The sequence below is a fragment of the Arvicanthis niloticus genome, chromosome 9 (assembly GCF_011762505.2).
Source record: "Arvicanthis niloticus isolate mArvNil1 chromosome 9, mArvNil1.pat.X, whole genome shotgun sequence".
Classification (NCBI taxonomy): domain Eukaryota; kingdom Metazoa; phylum Chordata; class Mammalia; order Rodentia; family Muridae; genus Arvicanthis; species Arvicanthis niloticus.
In genome coordinates this window covers 56,601,272-56,613,411 of record NC_047666.1, presented here as the reverse complement: position 1 = coordinate 56,613,411, position 12,140 = coordinate 56,601,272, and the positions used below count along the sequence as shown (strand labels likewise).

General features: G+C 42.5%; 1 protein-coding gene across 30 annotated transcripts in view; it reads left to right on the top strand.

The window, feature by feature from the left end:
- Cacna1c (calcium voltage-gated channel subunit alpha1 C) overlaps positions 1–12,140 on the top strand; it is a 610,552-nt gene that overhangs the window by 529,838 nt on the left and 68,574 nt on the right. For all 30 annotated transcript variants that reach the window (XM_076940415.1, XM_076940412.1, XM_076940413.1 and 27 more), the window contains 3 exons: positions 9,359–9,466; positions 11,072–11,124; positions 11,407–11,553. In XM_076940415.1, the coding sequence (XP_076796530.1) occupies positions 9,359–9,466; positions 11,072–11,124; positions 11,407–11,553 (308 nt within the window). The remainder of the gene's footprint in view (positions 1–9,358; positions 9,467–11,071; positions 11,125–11,406; positions 11,554–12,140) is intronic.

Sequence of the window (12,140 nt, the reverse complement as noted above, 5' to 3'; positions counted from 1 at the left end):
TTCCTTAACGTGGGTCAGCAGATGGATACCACAGAGCACACACAGTACTCTTCCACTTAGGTGACATCCACATAGGTAGGACCAAGGCAAAGGAGGAGCTATTTTTTGAGTTAACCAACATATTATTTGGTCTTCCAATCCCTTGTCAAGGAAATTAATTAATTAAATAATTAATTAATTAAAACAAAACAAACAGACAAAACCCACAAATTTTTCATGAAGGAGAAGAAGAGGTTGTTTATTTTGGAGCCAAGTATGAGTAATCACAACCTGGGCATTCCGAAGACCATGTTTTTGTTGTTGTTTAATTACTTATTCATTCATTATTTTAATTGGCTCACAGCGTAGCAGGTTTTCCCCCTTGTGGAGTACGAACACTGTGTTCTGACGGATTATCTCCTGTCTCCTTACTTCTCTCATCACACCCGCCCACCTCCCCCATTATATCTTTACTCCCCAGTGTTCCCTCTTCCATTTCCCTACCCGTGTGCTGTGTGCTCCGTGTGCTGTGTGCTCCGCTGCCCTCCACAGCCCCTGCCTTGAAGCCTCTGTCTTCCCATCTCGTTGTCTCCTCTCCTGTTTGCTGGAGACTAGCCACATTTGCTCCCACCTAAATATACACACTTAATTAAAAGCCAGGGTGTAAATTCGCAATTATCGTCCTTGTGTGCCTGGGTCACCTTGCATAATACAGTGTTCTCCAGTTCCAGTCATTTTCCTACAGGTTTCATTAACTTTTCTTCATGACTGAAAAAAAAAAAAAAAAACCCTCCACTGTGTCTATGTAGCACATTTTCCACTCATCTGCAAAGTCCATGTCTTCATGTGCTACCAGTTGTTTTCTTCTGAAAATTGTATATGTGTCTACAATGTATCTCAGCCCTATCTATCTCCACTCCCTTCCTCAAGTCTTCCTACCCCCCACCCACCACCCATCAGCATCTCCTATCTCCCTCCCAACTTCTTGTCTTCTTAAATAAGTCACATTACTGTTACTCATGTGTACATGGGGGGAGGGTATTTACTGAGGCATTGGCACTCTACTAATGGCCAGCCCCCACCCTTCAAAGAAACATGACTATCTCTCAGAAGCCATCAGCTGCCATTAGCTCCTCAGCAAGGGTCAATTATCAGGAGCCCCTCTCCCTCCATGATGGAATTCTTAACTCTTTTGATCAAACTAATGGGATTCATAAGACATCTTCATATATCCTTAATTTTGTTTAAAGCACTCACCGTGTCTGATTTTCACAACCTCCATGCCCCCATCTCTCTGTAAACCTTTAGCTCTCAGTATCCTCCATGGACCCATTCCTTAATATGTGCTCTTCTCCCCTATTTTATTATAGTGTTTGCTTTAGTTGCAAGGTCAGAGTTCCCACACAACTTCTTCATGCGCACTTTATTTTGCTTAACCCTTTACCCTCCCTTTGTTTCCTCAGCCCCATCACTTGGATACCTGCTTTACCATTGCTGTCCCCAGGATCTCTGTCCTCCTATAATTGATCTCCTCTTCCTAAGTGTGTTTCCCATCCATTAGCGCGTTTGCTAGTTCCCAAACTTTTACATCTACTCCAGGATAAATACACAAGACATGAGAGCTAACAACCAATGTATAAGAAAAAACATGCAGCATTTGTCCTTCTGGGGTTGCCTCATTTAATATAATACCTCCAGATCCATCCATTCCCTACCAATTTTATAATTTAATTTTCTTTACAGTATATGTCTCTCTTTAACAAAGATGTGTCTTAGTCGGGTTTCTGTTGCTGGGGTAAGCACCATGACCAAAGGCAACTTGAAGAAGAAATAATTTATTTCAGTTTTATTTAGCCCATCATGAGGAAAAGTTGGGGTAGGGACCTAAGGCAGGAACTAAGGCAGAAACCATGGAGGAGCACTGCCTACTGGCTTATTCTTCATGGCATGCTCAACCTGCTTTCTTATTCAGCTGAGGACTACCTGTTCAGAGGTGGGAGACCCTCCAGTGGGCTATGCCCTTCCATGTCAATCATTAATCGAAAAGATATCCCATACACTTGCCTACAAAAATCTGATGGAGGCATTTTCTCAGTTGAGATTCCTCTTCCCAGATAGCTCTAGTTTGGGTCAGGTTGACAAAGTACCAAAGATAGTTGGCCCCTTGTTAGGTTGATACACAAACATATCACCATTAAACCATAAAGTTTCCCTTCTTGTTTGTCCCCAAGATGTCATGTTAATATCATAATGTAAAACATAGTATAACTTTATAAGTCCCATGGTCTTTAAATTTTTTCCACACTTAAAAAGTCCAAAGTCTCTTTAAAAATCCAGTGCTTCTTGATAAGTTCCAGCTTTTAACTGTGGGCTCCACCACAAAGTTAAATCCTTTCATATTCCAAAGGGGAAGAACCAAGGCATAGTCACAATCGAATAAAAGCAAACCCAAAATTCATCAGTGTAAGGAGTTCCATACTTGACATCTGGGACTCACTCGGTATCCTCTGGGTTCCAAGAGGCCTGAACAGCTTCATTTCTCAGCCCATCTCACAGTCGCAGGATGATCCTTGGTAGTCAATCCATGACACTACTATCTCCAAAACTCTGGGTTCTCCACTGCAACTGAAGCTACACTTTCACCAGTGAACTCTCCAGATTTCTCAATAAGGACTCTATCCTGTCAACCCAGAGACAAACCTTAGCAACTCTCCATGACCCCTTTATACCTTCAAAACCAGGTCTACCTTTAGCTGACAGCCTGAGAAGTAGTGTCTGCCTTCTTTGGACCACAGCTTTACATGTGGTGACCCTGAGAAAATACTTCCAGAAGATTCACCTCAGTAATACTGATCTCTTCTTAATCACTGCTAATTTCTCAACCCCAGATAACCAGCACTGACTGTCCCTCTAAAACAAAGGTTGCACTTCAATGGTACTGGTCTCTTATTAATCACAACTGAGTCTTCAGCTCTATCTGTCCAGACCACACATCCTTCATTCAAAATATTACTCCAACATCACTGGTAGTCAAGCCAGGCCTCCGCTGTCTGCATCTCTTTCAGCATTCTAAGCTCCTACAACAGCCTAGTAAAGCTATGAGCACTCAATGGTTTTTCCAGCCCAAATGACTTTTCAAAGTTCTTCTACAGTCCCCCCCCAAAACAGCATGCTCAGGTCTGTAACAGTAATAGTCCGTGAACCTGGTATAAATTTTTGTCCTCGGTTCCTACTGCTGTGATAAACACTATGATTGTATTAGCCAGGGACAGAAGTAGTAGAATTATATATATATGGGATTTATTAGAGTGTCTTATAGTCCAACAATAGGAGTCTTACAATGGGAAGTCCGAGGATTCTTTAGTTGCTCCATCCAGGAGATGGAGTGTCTCAGCAGTCCTTCTCCCATACCAGATTCCCAAGAAAGTTCAAGAGGGCTACCAGTTTTTATTCGACATTGGAATCTCAATAAGTAAGCTCTCCAACCAGAAAAGGGATGCCACAGGTAGACAGACTTGCCAATAAGAGAGAGAGAGAGAGAGAAAAACAGGCAAAAAGTAAAAGTTTCCCTTTCACTGTCCTTTTATGTAGGCTACCCCCAGAAGTTGTAGCCCAGATTTAGGGAGATCTTCCCACCTCAAGTGATCCAATCAAGAAAATCCTCTTTAGGCATGTCCAGTTACTTTGGTGTTAATTGATTCCAGATATAGCCAAGTTGACAATCAAGATTAGTATCACAATGACCAAAAACAACTTGGAGAGAAAAGGGTTCACTAGTACTTACAGTTATAATCCATCATCAATGGAACTCAAGGCAGGAGCCAGAAGCAGGTACCATGGAGGCGTGCTGCCTACTGGCCTACTTTTCATGGCTTGCTTAGCCTGCTTTCTTATACAACTCAGGACTATCCACCTAAGGTGGCACCGCCCCCAGTGGGCTGAGCCATCCCACATAAACCATTAATCCAACATTATAGGCAATCTGACAGAAGTGTCTTCACAGTCGACCCTTCTCCTTTTCATGTAAGTCTAGATTACATCAAGTTGGAAAAAAAGAAAGAGAACAGAACAGGATGGTTCATTGATTTACTTAATTTTAATGAGACACTCAATACTTTTAAAATAAAGAGATAATTAATAAATGCTTTCCAAGAGGTGTAAGTGGATTTTAGATTTCAAAGAACCGACAAGAATGTCATAGGCTAAGGAGGCAAAGGCTTTAGATTTTTGGGAGCTAGTGCAACTTGCTTGCTCACCACCAATTTAGAAGACTGAAGATCACAGGCAGAGGGATGGAATTTTGTACAATGGGTCAGACTTTAAAAATAGATTTAAATATTGTCAGCTACAGTAAGTTTTATAATTGTTATGCGATTTAACAGGTATGTCCCCGAGTATGAATAATTTTTGCTTAAAAAATTTCTTCTACTATTGAGGTGGTATCCATCCAGCTAAAGAAGGCTTTCCCCCATTGGTAAACACACACTCTCAGAATTTTAGCATTTGGATGAAATCTAATCATCCAAAGTCTTAAATGGTTTATTTGATAAAAGGATAAAATAGAATATCCTTGTTCTCTGGGCCTTTTCCTTTGTAATTCTCCTCAGGCATCAGTTTTATCTCAGGGCACTGAGTTTTGACCTTAAGAATTTGTAATAACCTTTCATTATAACCAATTTAGTCATACTGATGTCATCTCTTTTTCTTTAAGTTTTAAGCTTTACAGCCGTTTTATTGAAAATATTTTAATAATATTTTTATTAATTCTTTGAGAATCTCATGTACCTATTCATCCCTGCTCCCATTATTCCTCCCAGGTCCACCCCATCCCCATCTCCATCCCCAACTGCATGCCCTCTTTTTTTTAACTCATTCAGTCTAATTTATGCTGCCCAAATATTTCTGGGTGGGGGGGCATCCCCTGGACTGTGGTTGATTAACAGGAGTCACACCCTTAAAGAAAATGGACTGTCTTTACAACAGCTATCGCTTGACAATAGTTCCTCAGCTAGAGGTAGACTGTGTGCCAGCCTCTCACCTCTGTGCTGGAGATTTTATGGCTTGAGCTTGTGCAGGCCTTGGGCATGTTGTAACAACTGATGTACGTCAATCTGTGCAGCTGTCCTGATATGTCCATAAAACACTTTTGTCACAGTCCCACACTGCAATGCCCTCACTCTGACACTCTGCCCCTCTTTTAGGATCATCCCTGAGCGTTGGAAGAAGGGGTTGTATCATAGGAACAGGAATGAATAATGGGGTAGAGGATATTTTGCTGGACTAGGAACACATTGACAGGGTAGAAAAGGGATAACTAACACTACCACTACTTTTTGAAAAAGTACTTTTTCACTACTTTTGAAAAAGTCACACGGAAACCCATTACTCTAGAGGAGTCCTCAAATATATAATATATACCGGGGTAGGAACAATGCCCCTATCAGACACCGCAGGATAGCAACTATTGAGTCTAGTTCCAGGAACGGGTTATCTCGTATGGATTTGTTGGCCAGTGGGGTACCATGAACCCCGAAATCATTATAGACTATTGCCATTATTATTGTCTATCATCTAGAATTTGGTGGTAAGACTCTACTGTTAAAGGTACCACATACTTGAGTAATAGAACATGGAGAAATTGAACTGACCTGAACCCTATGAGGTAAAATGATGGCTGTCCTGGCAGGATCATCCCACTGCTGCAGTCAGTAGCATGAATGTCATTAAAATAACCGACCAACCAAACACAAAACAACCCTTCACCTTTGGCCTCCACACAGATGAAAACACTATTAGTCCCTTGGTGTCAAAGTGTTTAATCTATCACCCTCTGATTATTAGGTAAATCCTTTTGGAAAACACCAAGAGATCCCAAACTTTCAGCAACTCGTGGCTAAGAATGCTATCAGGTGACATCAGAGGCCTATGATAGAGATTTCCCTGATTTCCCAACCTACATCTTGTTTTCCACAAATGTACTTGAAAACACAGAAAGTTAAAGCACAAAATGTGAACAGTTCTGGAGACATTTTCCTCAAAAATCTTAAATTATTTATTAAAGATTTTTATTATAACAATACTTACTATATAAGATATATAATATATGTAATAAGTCTTATATATAATAATTATAATATGTAATAAGTCTTATATAATAATATACTATAATAATTATATATTATCTATAATATGTAATATACTCACATATAAAATAAGTCTTTATAATGTTATATATAATAAGTCTGATTATAATAAACATTTAGAAATTGTTTCTGTTTCAAAAGCAATGGCTTGCCCTTTAGGTCTACATAGCTACTGGAGGGCAGAGTCATTTTGTTTTTAATCCTTTTTTAATCACCTTTACTTGGGGATCATCTGTTTACCTTTACAGTAAAGATTTTGATCATTTAACGAGTGTTTTGTTTAAAGTATTTTCTCATTTTTTAATTTTCTGCTTCTTTAAACCAGAAGATGCAGTAAATTATTGCTCCAAGTACAATACCAAAGAAAAATTATATTTGTGTTGTAATGGAGCATGTTATGATCATCTGTAAATCTAAAGGTGCCATTATCTGCTTTTATGTAAGGTAACCAGTTTCCAAAATGACAGGGATTTTTTTTTTCTTATTTCCTAGTTTTCATGTTGTATCTTATCTAGTCTTGGCTAGATACAGATCTTGAAAATGTGTTTTGTCAAGAATCAGTAACAGTGAAAGATACTCTTTAAAATGTTCCCATGTACATACATGTATGCATACATACATACATACATGCATACATACATACAAAACTAAGCATATCCCAGGAATGGCACTAGATAACTTCTTGAAAGATATATAAATGAAGTGGCCACAGATTTGTTATTCAGCTCTTTTTTAGGTTACAGAATAAAGACAATTTCGTGAAAATAATTATCATGAACAGACACAATGCAACTAGATGTGCTTTTTATTAGAATCCAGTAGAAAATTTCTATCTCAGAGATAAAGAGTTTCACTTAAACATTGAGAAGGGCACGGTGAAGACAAAGGGTAGTGAACTCTATATTACTTAGGTTAATGGAAGTAGGCCAATTAATGTTCATAAGAAATGTTCAAATGAGAGGGGATAGTTTTGTTTATTGAATTTTTCATATGACATTCCCAGGGCAGTGATCTGAGCATTTAGAGAGAGCTCTGCTTCAGATCAGATGTAATGGAAGCTAGATAGGAAGGTGAAAGGTCACAGGAAGAAGCCAGAGCAGGAGGTGAAACTGCAGCCATGACTGGTGGTTACAAATAGAGAAAAGCCATATTGTACCATTAGTACCCAAAACTTTTGGTCTGGGAGTGTATATAAGGTCTCATATGTAAGTCAGAAAATTCAGAATTGGAGTATCAGATGTTAGGAGAAGAGAAATGCATCACCCTGGGGAAACTGAAAGTCTGGCTTCCTGTACATCTCTCAGATCAGAAATTCTGGCCAGGAAGGAAAACTGCAGGCACAAATGTCAACATTTTAGCCACATGCTCTGTATCCCCACGCTCTGAAGAAGAGAAGACAGACAGCCCAAAAGGGCAGTCTTTAGGGGACTCGGTTAAGCATTTCCCGTGGTAACCCCTATGGTGTCTGAGCTCCTTTTCCTGTAGCTCCAATAAGATACTCTGACAAAAGTAGATCAAGGGAGAAATGATTTACTTCACGGTCCAAGGGCACAGCACATAATGGCAGAAAGCCAGCAGGAGCTTGAGGTAGCTGGTCACATCACAATAGGAATTCAAAGTTAGGCGTGCTCATCTTCAGCTTGCCTTCTCTCTTTTACGGAGCCCAAGCCCAGGGAACATTGCTCCCCAAATTTTACTGTAGGCTTTCTCACCTCAATTAACCTAATCAACATAGCCTCTCGCAGGCATGCCAGGAGCGAAAAATAAGCCCCTCATAAGCGTGCCTGGAAGATGTCTCCTAAGTGGTTCCGGGTCCTGTCACGTGACAACTAACATTAACCATCACATAGAGGGAAGAAAAAATGGTTCTGAGGATTTAAAATGGGAGGCAAACATAGGGGATACCTTCACTAGTACTCCAAGGAGAGGAGTAAGCCCTTGCTGGTAAATGAAGACCAGAGAGGGACGTCCGTACTCCATCACAGTCTTCTTGAAAGATTGAAATCCCCGAAGAGATTCTCAGAGCTGTCTCTGACAAGCTGAAGGAGTGAGTAGACCCTGCACTAGGGCACACTAAGTGAAAGATGAAAAGGCACTCGCATTTTAAACACTGAACTCTTTCTCTCCCATCAACAGCCAAAGTCTTCCCCTAGAATACCCCTTTATAACTTAGAATATTCCTGAAGGAGAGTCACCAGCAGCCAGGGGGTCAGCGGAGGTCTGGTAGCGTTCAGAGTACAGAGAAAGAGTGGTGAGGGAAAATAGAAAAAATAAATACAGGGATGGGGGAAGTCCTAGGAGATTCTCAGAAAAAAAGAGAAAGTAGTTCCTAGCTCATCCTGGCTACAGTGGGCTGTTCTTTTCCTACTGTCTTAGTGATCCACTGAAGAACAGCTTTCGTCACAGTCCATCCATTACAAATGTGAAATAAAGCTTCCACGTGAAGCCAAAAGGACTGCTGCTGGACTCCAGAGTCACACATGCTGTGGGCCTTTGGATATCACTGAAGAGTCGCCCCAGACGTAGATCTTCAGTTCTCCATGGGATCAGCCAGCCACTATAAGCTCCAGGGTTAAGAGGGACCAAGAAAATCAAAGCAGGGACCCTTATTTAGGCCACTGCAATGTTAGGAGAAAACCACAGCCAGGATCACAGACTGGGAAGATTTCCACCAAGATAACATAAGCAAAGAATTTTATTCATTCTCTGTAGACTGAGAAAAGCCACTAAGGAAGGTGTTGGCGGTCCTTGCTAGGGACTAGGATTTATGTAGGGATAAGTAAAGTTGGTTCCTAGAAGGTGTCTACATGACAGTTACAGGGCTGATTCCAAGGAGTGGACTTCAGAGCAAGTAGATTTCCCTTATTTGTTCCTTACCTGGCTCAGCAGATGTCACAGAGCACACATGGTACTCTAGTACTTAGGTACGATGCAGAGGTAGGGTTATGGCAAGGGAGAAGCTATTTTTGAGTTAATATTGGTTTTACCACTTAGATAAGAGTGTAGAAGGGCTTATATCTCTGTCCTCACTCAGAGGCCAAGGAACCCTTTGCATCCCATGAGTTCCATCAATGTGGCTCTGAAAAGGTTCCCAGGCCTCTGGGAGCCTAATTTCTCCATTTCTCCCACTTGGAGCATAGGATCAGCCTGTCTTGGGTTTAGAAGGGCCCAGGGATTGGTTCACAGATGCTTAGGCTGAAACCTTATCCCCTTCCTGTTCCCTCTTCCCACTGCAGCACGTGGTTCAGTGTGTGTTTGTGGCTATCCGGACCATTGGGAACATCGTAATTGTCACCACTCTGCTGCAGTTCATGTTTGCCTGCATTGGGGTCCAGCTCTTCAAGGTAAAGTCCTGCCTCCTTCCCCTCCCCAGCATTCCTAAGGAAGAGAGCCAACAGATCCAAGAGGGGACAGTGGTCTGAATCAGGTGTACAGAATGGTGTGACCTGTGACCACAACCTACTTGAACTTCCCAGACCAGGAATGTAGAGGGAAGTTAGCTCTGCCTCTCTGTAGGGTTATGGGGCCCACTTCTGTTCCGCCATGGGGCATAGTTGCTGGGGAGGCAGGACACAGGAGTTGACCACACTTACAGCATGCTGTTGCCAGGCAGGTGTTGGGCCTTAGGGAAGCCTTGGGCCACCGCTTCAGGGGTCGGGAAGTACAGCCTGAGGTATGGGACAGCTGGAGCTGGTTTGAGGGTCTCCGGGCTTGCAAAGAGGCCACAGCCGTGAAGTTCCCAGGCTCTTGAACACCCAGGCACTATTGGAAGGTCTTCGAAGAGCTGAGAATGAATCTGGGCCTGTGGGCTGGATCTAGACTGGGGCTGGGGGTTGGGGTGGGATAAGAGGGAAACTCTAGCTATTACCATGGGACAGTCCTTGGCCTGAAGGTGGCAGGCTTGAACTTATGGTGATTGTAGCTGGGAGTGCATAGAGACCTTCTACGGGAGACGAGACAAAAGCTCTATTAGGCAAAGGCCTTCTCCATAGCTTCCCACAGTGGATCCCTATGAAGAGAGGTAGTCCATGGTTAAAAGGTATTTATTGTAATGGCAGAAAGTGGATGTGTAAAACCATACCCCACTTCTCAATGTGGGCCTGAGGTTAAATACCTTTTGCAGGGAGGAGTGTCTGAGACAAAAAGCTTATTGGCTAAGCCCTCTAGGCCTTTAAAATGGAGATCTGTCTTAAGCCTATGTAACCACAGGTCACGTCCTCTACATGTGGAGGGGCTTAGGGCATTGCCCTTACATGACTGATGGCCACAAATCTATGGAGAGCTGTGGCTAGTGACAGGCACACGGTACTTGGGAACAGGCAAAGCTCCTACCGTCCCTTCAGGGTCTCCAGGGCTTTTAGCCTTAGCTCAACTGGGGACCATGGTCCCACACCTCTCCTAACTAAAGACTTGTGTGTTCTCTACTGTGCCACCTTCAATTGGCTACTCTTCTTTCCAGATGAATTTCATCCTCTGATACCCATGTGTCAGCCCTTGGCTTAAAGTCCACAGCAGTTGCTAACAACAGCACCATGTCCACACTATACCATCCAGCCTGAGGTCTAATTGGTTTTTTTCTTTTCTGCCTCCATCTCCTCAGTTCTTCTGGTCTCTCCCATGAAGCACTCTTTCTCTGTCCTCTCCTCACTATATAAATTTCCACTGACTTCTTCCCATAAACTCTCTCCAAGCCCAGTTCCTCTTTCTTCTTCCTCTCAAGACCTTCCCAGAGAGCAGAGCCTTCCAAGGTAGGTGCTCCCTGCTTTTGAGTCTGGCTCCACTCGGTTCTGAATGTGAGTCATGTCCTGTGCATCTGGACTCTGTTCATCTTGCCCATGTTATCCTCAAAGCTTAAACTCGGGACGGTGCTACAGACATGCTCATTGATGGTCTTCTGCTGGATCCATCCCCTGAGGAGCATCTCTGATCACTTCCTTCTTCTCTTCTAGGGAAAGCTCTATACCTGTTCGGACAGTTCTAAACAAACAGAGGCAGAGTGCAAGTGAGTTTACGCTAACAAACTCCAAGATCCAGGACTGTTAACTGGGTGGGGGTGGGATGGTGACTTGATTAGAGGAGAGTAGAGATTATCCCATTATCCCTGGCCTATCCCATTACCTGACCTCATTTTTATGAGATATGACTCCATCTATTCCTCAACATTCTATCCACTGACTCTTCTGATGGCTCCATAGTTTGGTTGCATCCCACTCAGCGTGCTAGGCATCATTGGTGTTGGAGATATGGGACACCTCATGATTATCTCTGTCTCTTCCTTTCTCAGGGGTAACTATATCACATACAAAGATGGAGAGGTCGATCACCCCATTATCCAGCCTCGAAGCTGGGAGAACAGCAAGTTTGACTTTGACAACGTTTTGGAAGCCATGATGGCCCTCTTCACTGTCTCCACCTTTGAGGGGTGGCCAGAGTGAGTATGAACACCAGGGCTCACAAGGTCAAGACACTGGCTATCCAGTTATTACCCAGGGTCTTATTCATTTCCTGAATTCTTCCCAGAGGTCAAACTTGTACCCAGGCAGTGAGGTTGTTTCAACTGTAAAATATGATCACTGTAGAAACATAGACTTTTAGCTGGCTATAGTGGGGCATGCCTTTAATCTCAGCACTGGGGAGGCACAGGCAGGTAGATCCCTGAGACAGGTGAATCTCTGTCAGTTTGAGGCTAGCCCAGAGGGTTCCAGGCCAGCCAAAGCTACATAGTAAGATTCTATCTCAAAAACAAAAACATATTCTTAGAAAGATTTTATTGGAAGTGGAGGGTGCTGAATATTTCACTGAGGACCTTGTGTACGTTGTACAAGTGGTGTAACACCCAGTAGACCTGCAACATTTTAGGAATTCCAATGCAAAATGTATGCCTTTTAACTCCTTTTCCCAAGCTCAGTATGAGTCACAAGATTAGGAGTCTACCATTATATTTATGGCATTTCAGAGTCAAGTACAGAAAGAATTTCTCTGGTATGAACCTTTCATCATTGCAGAGTTCCAGTTTAC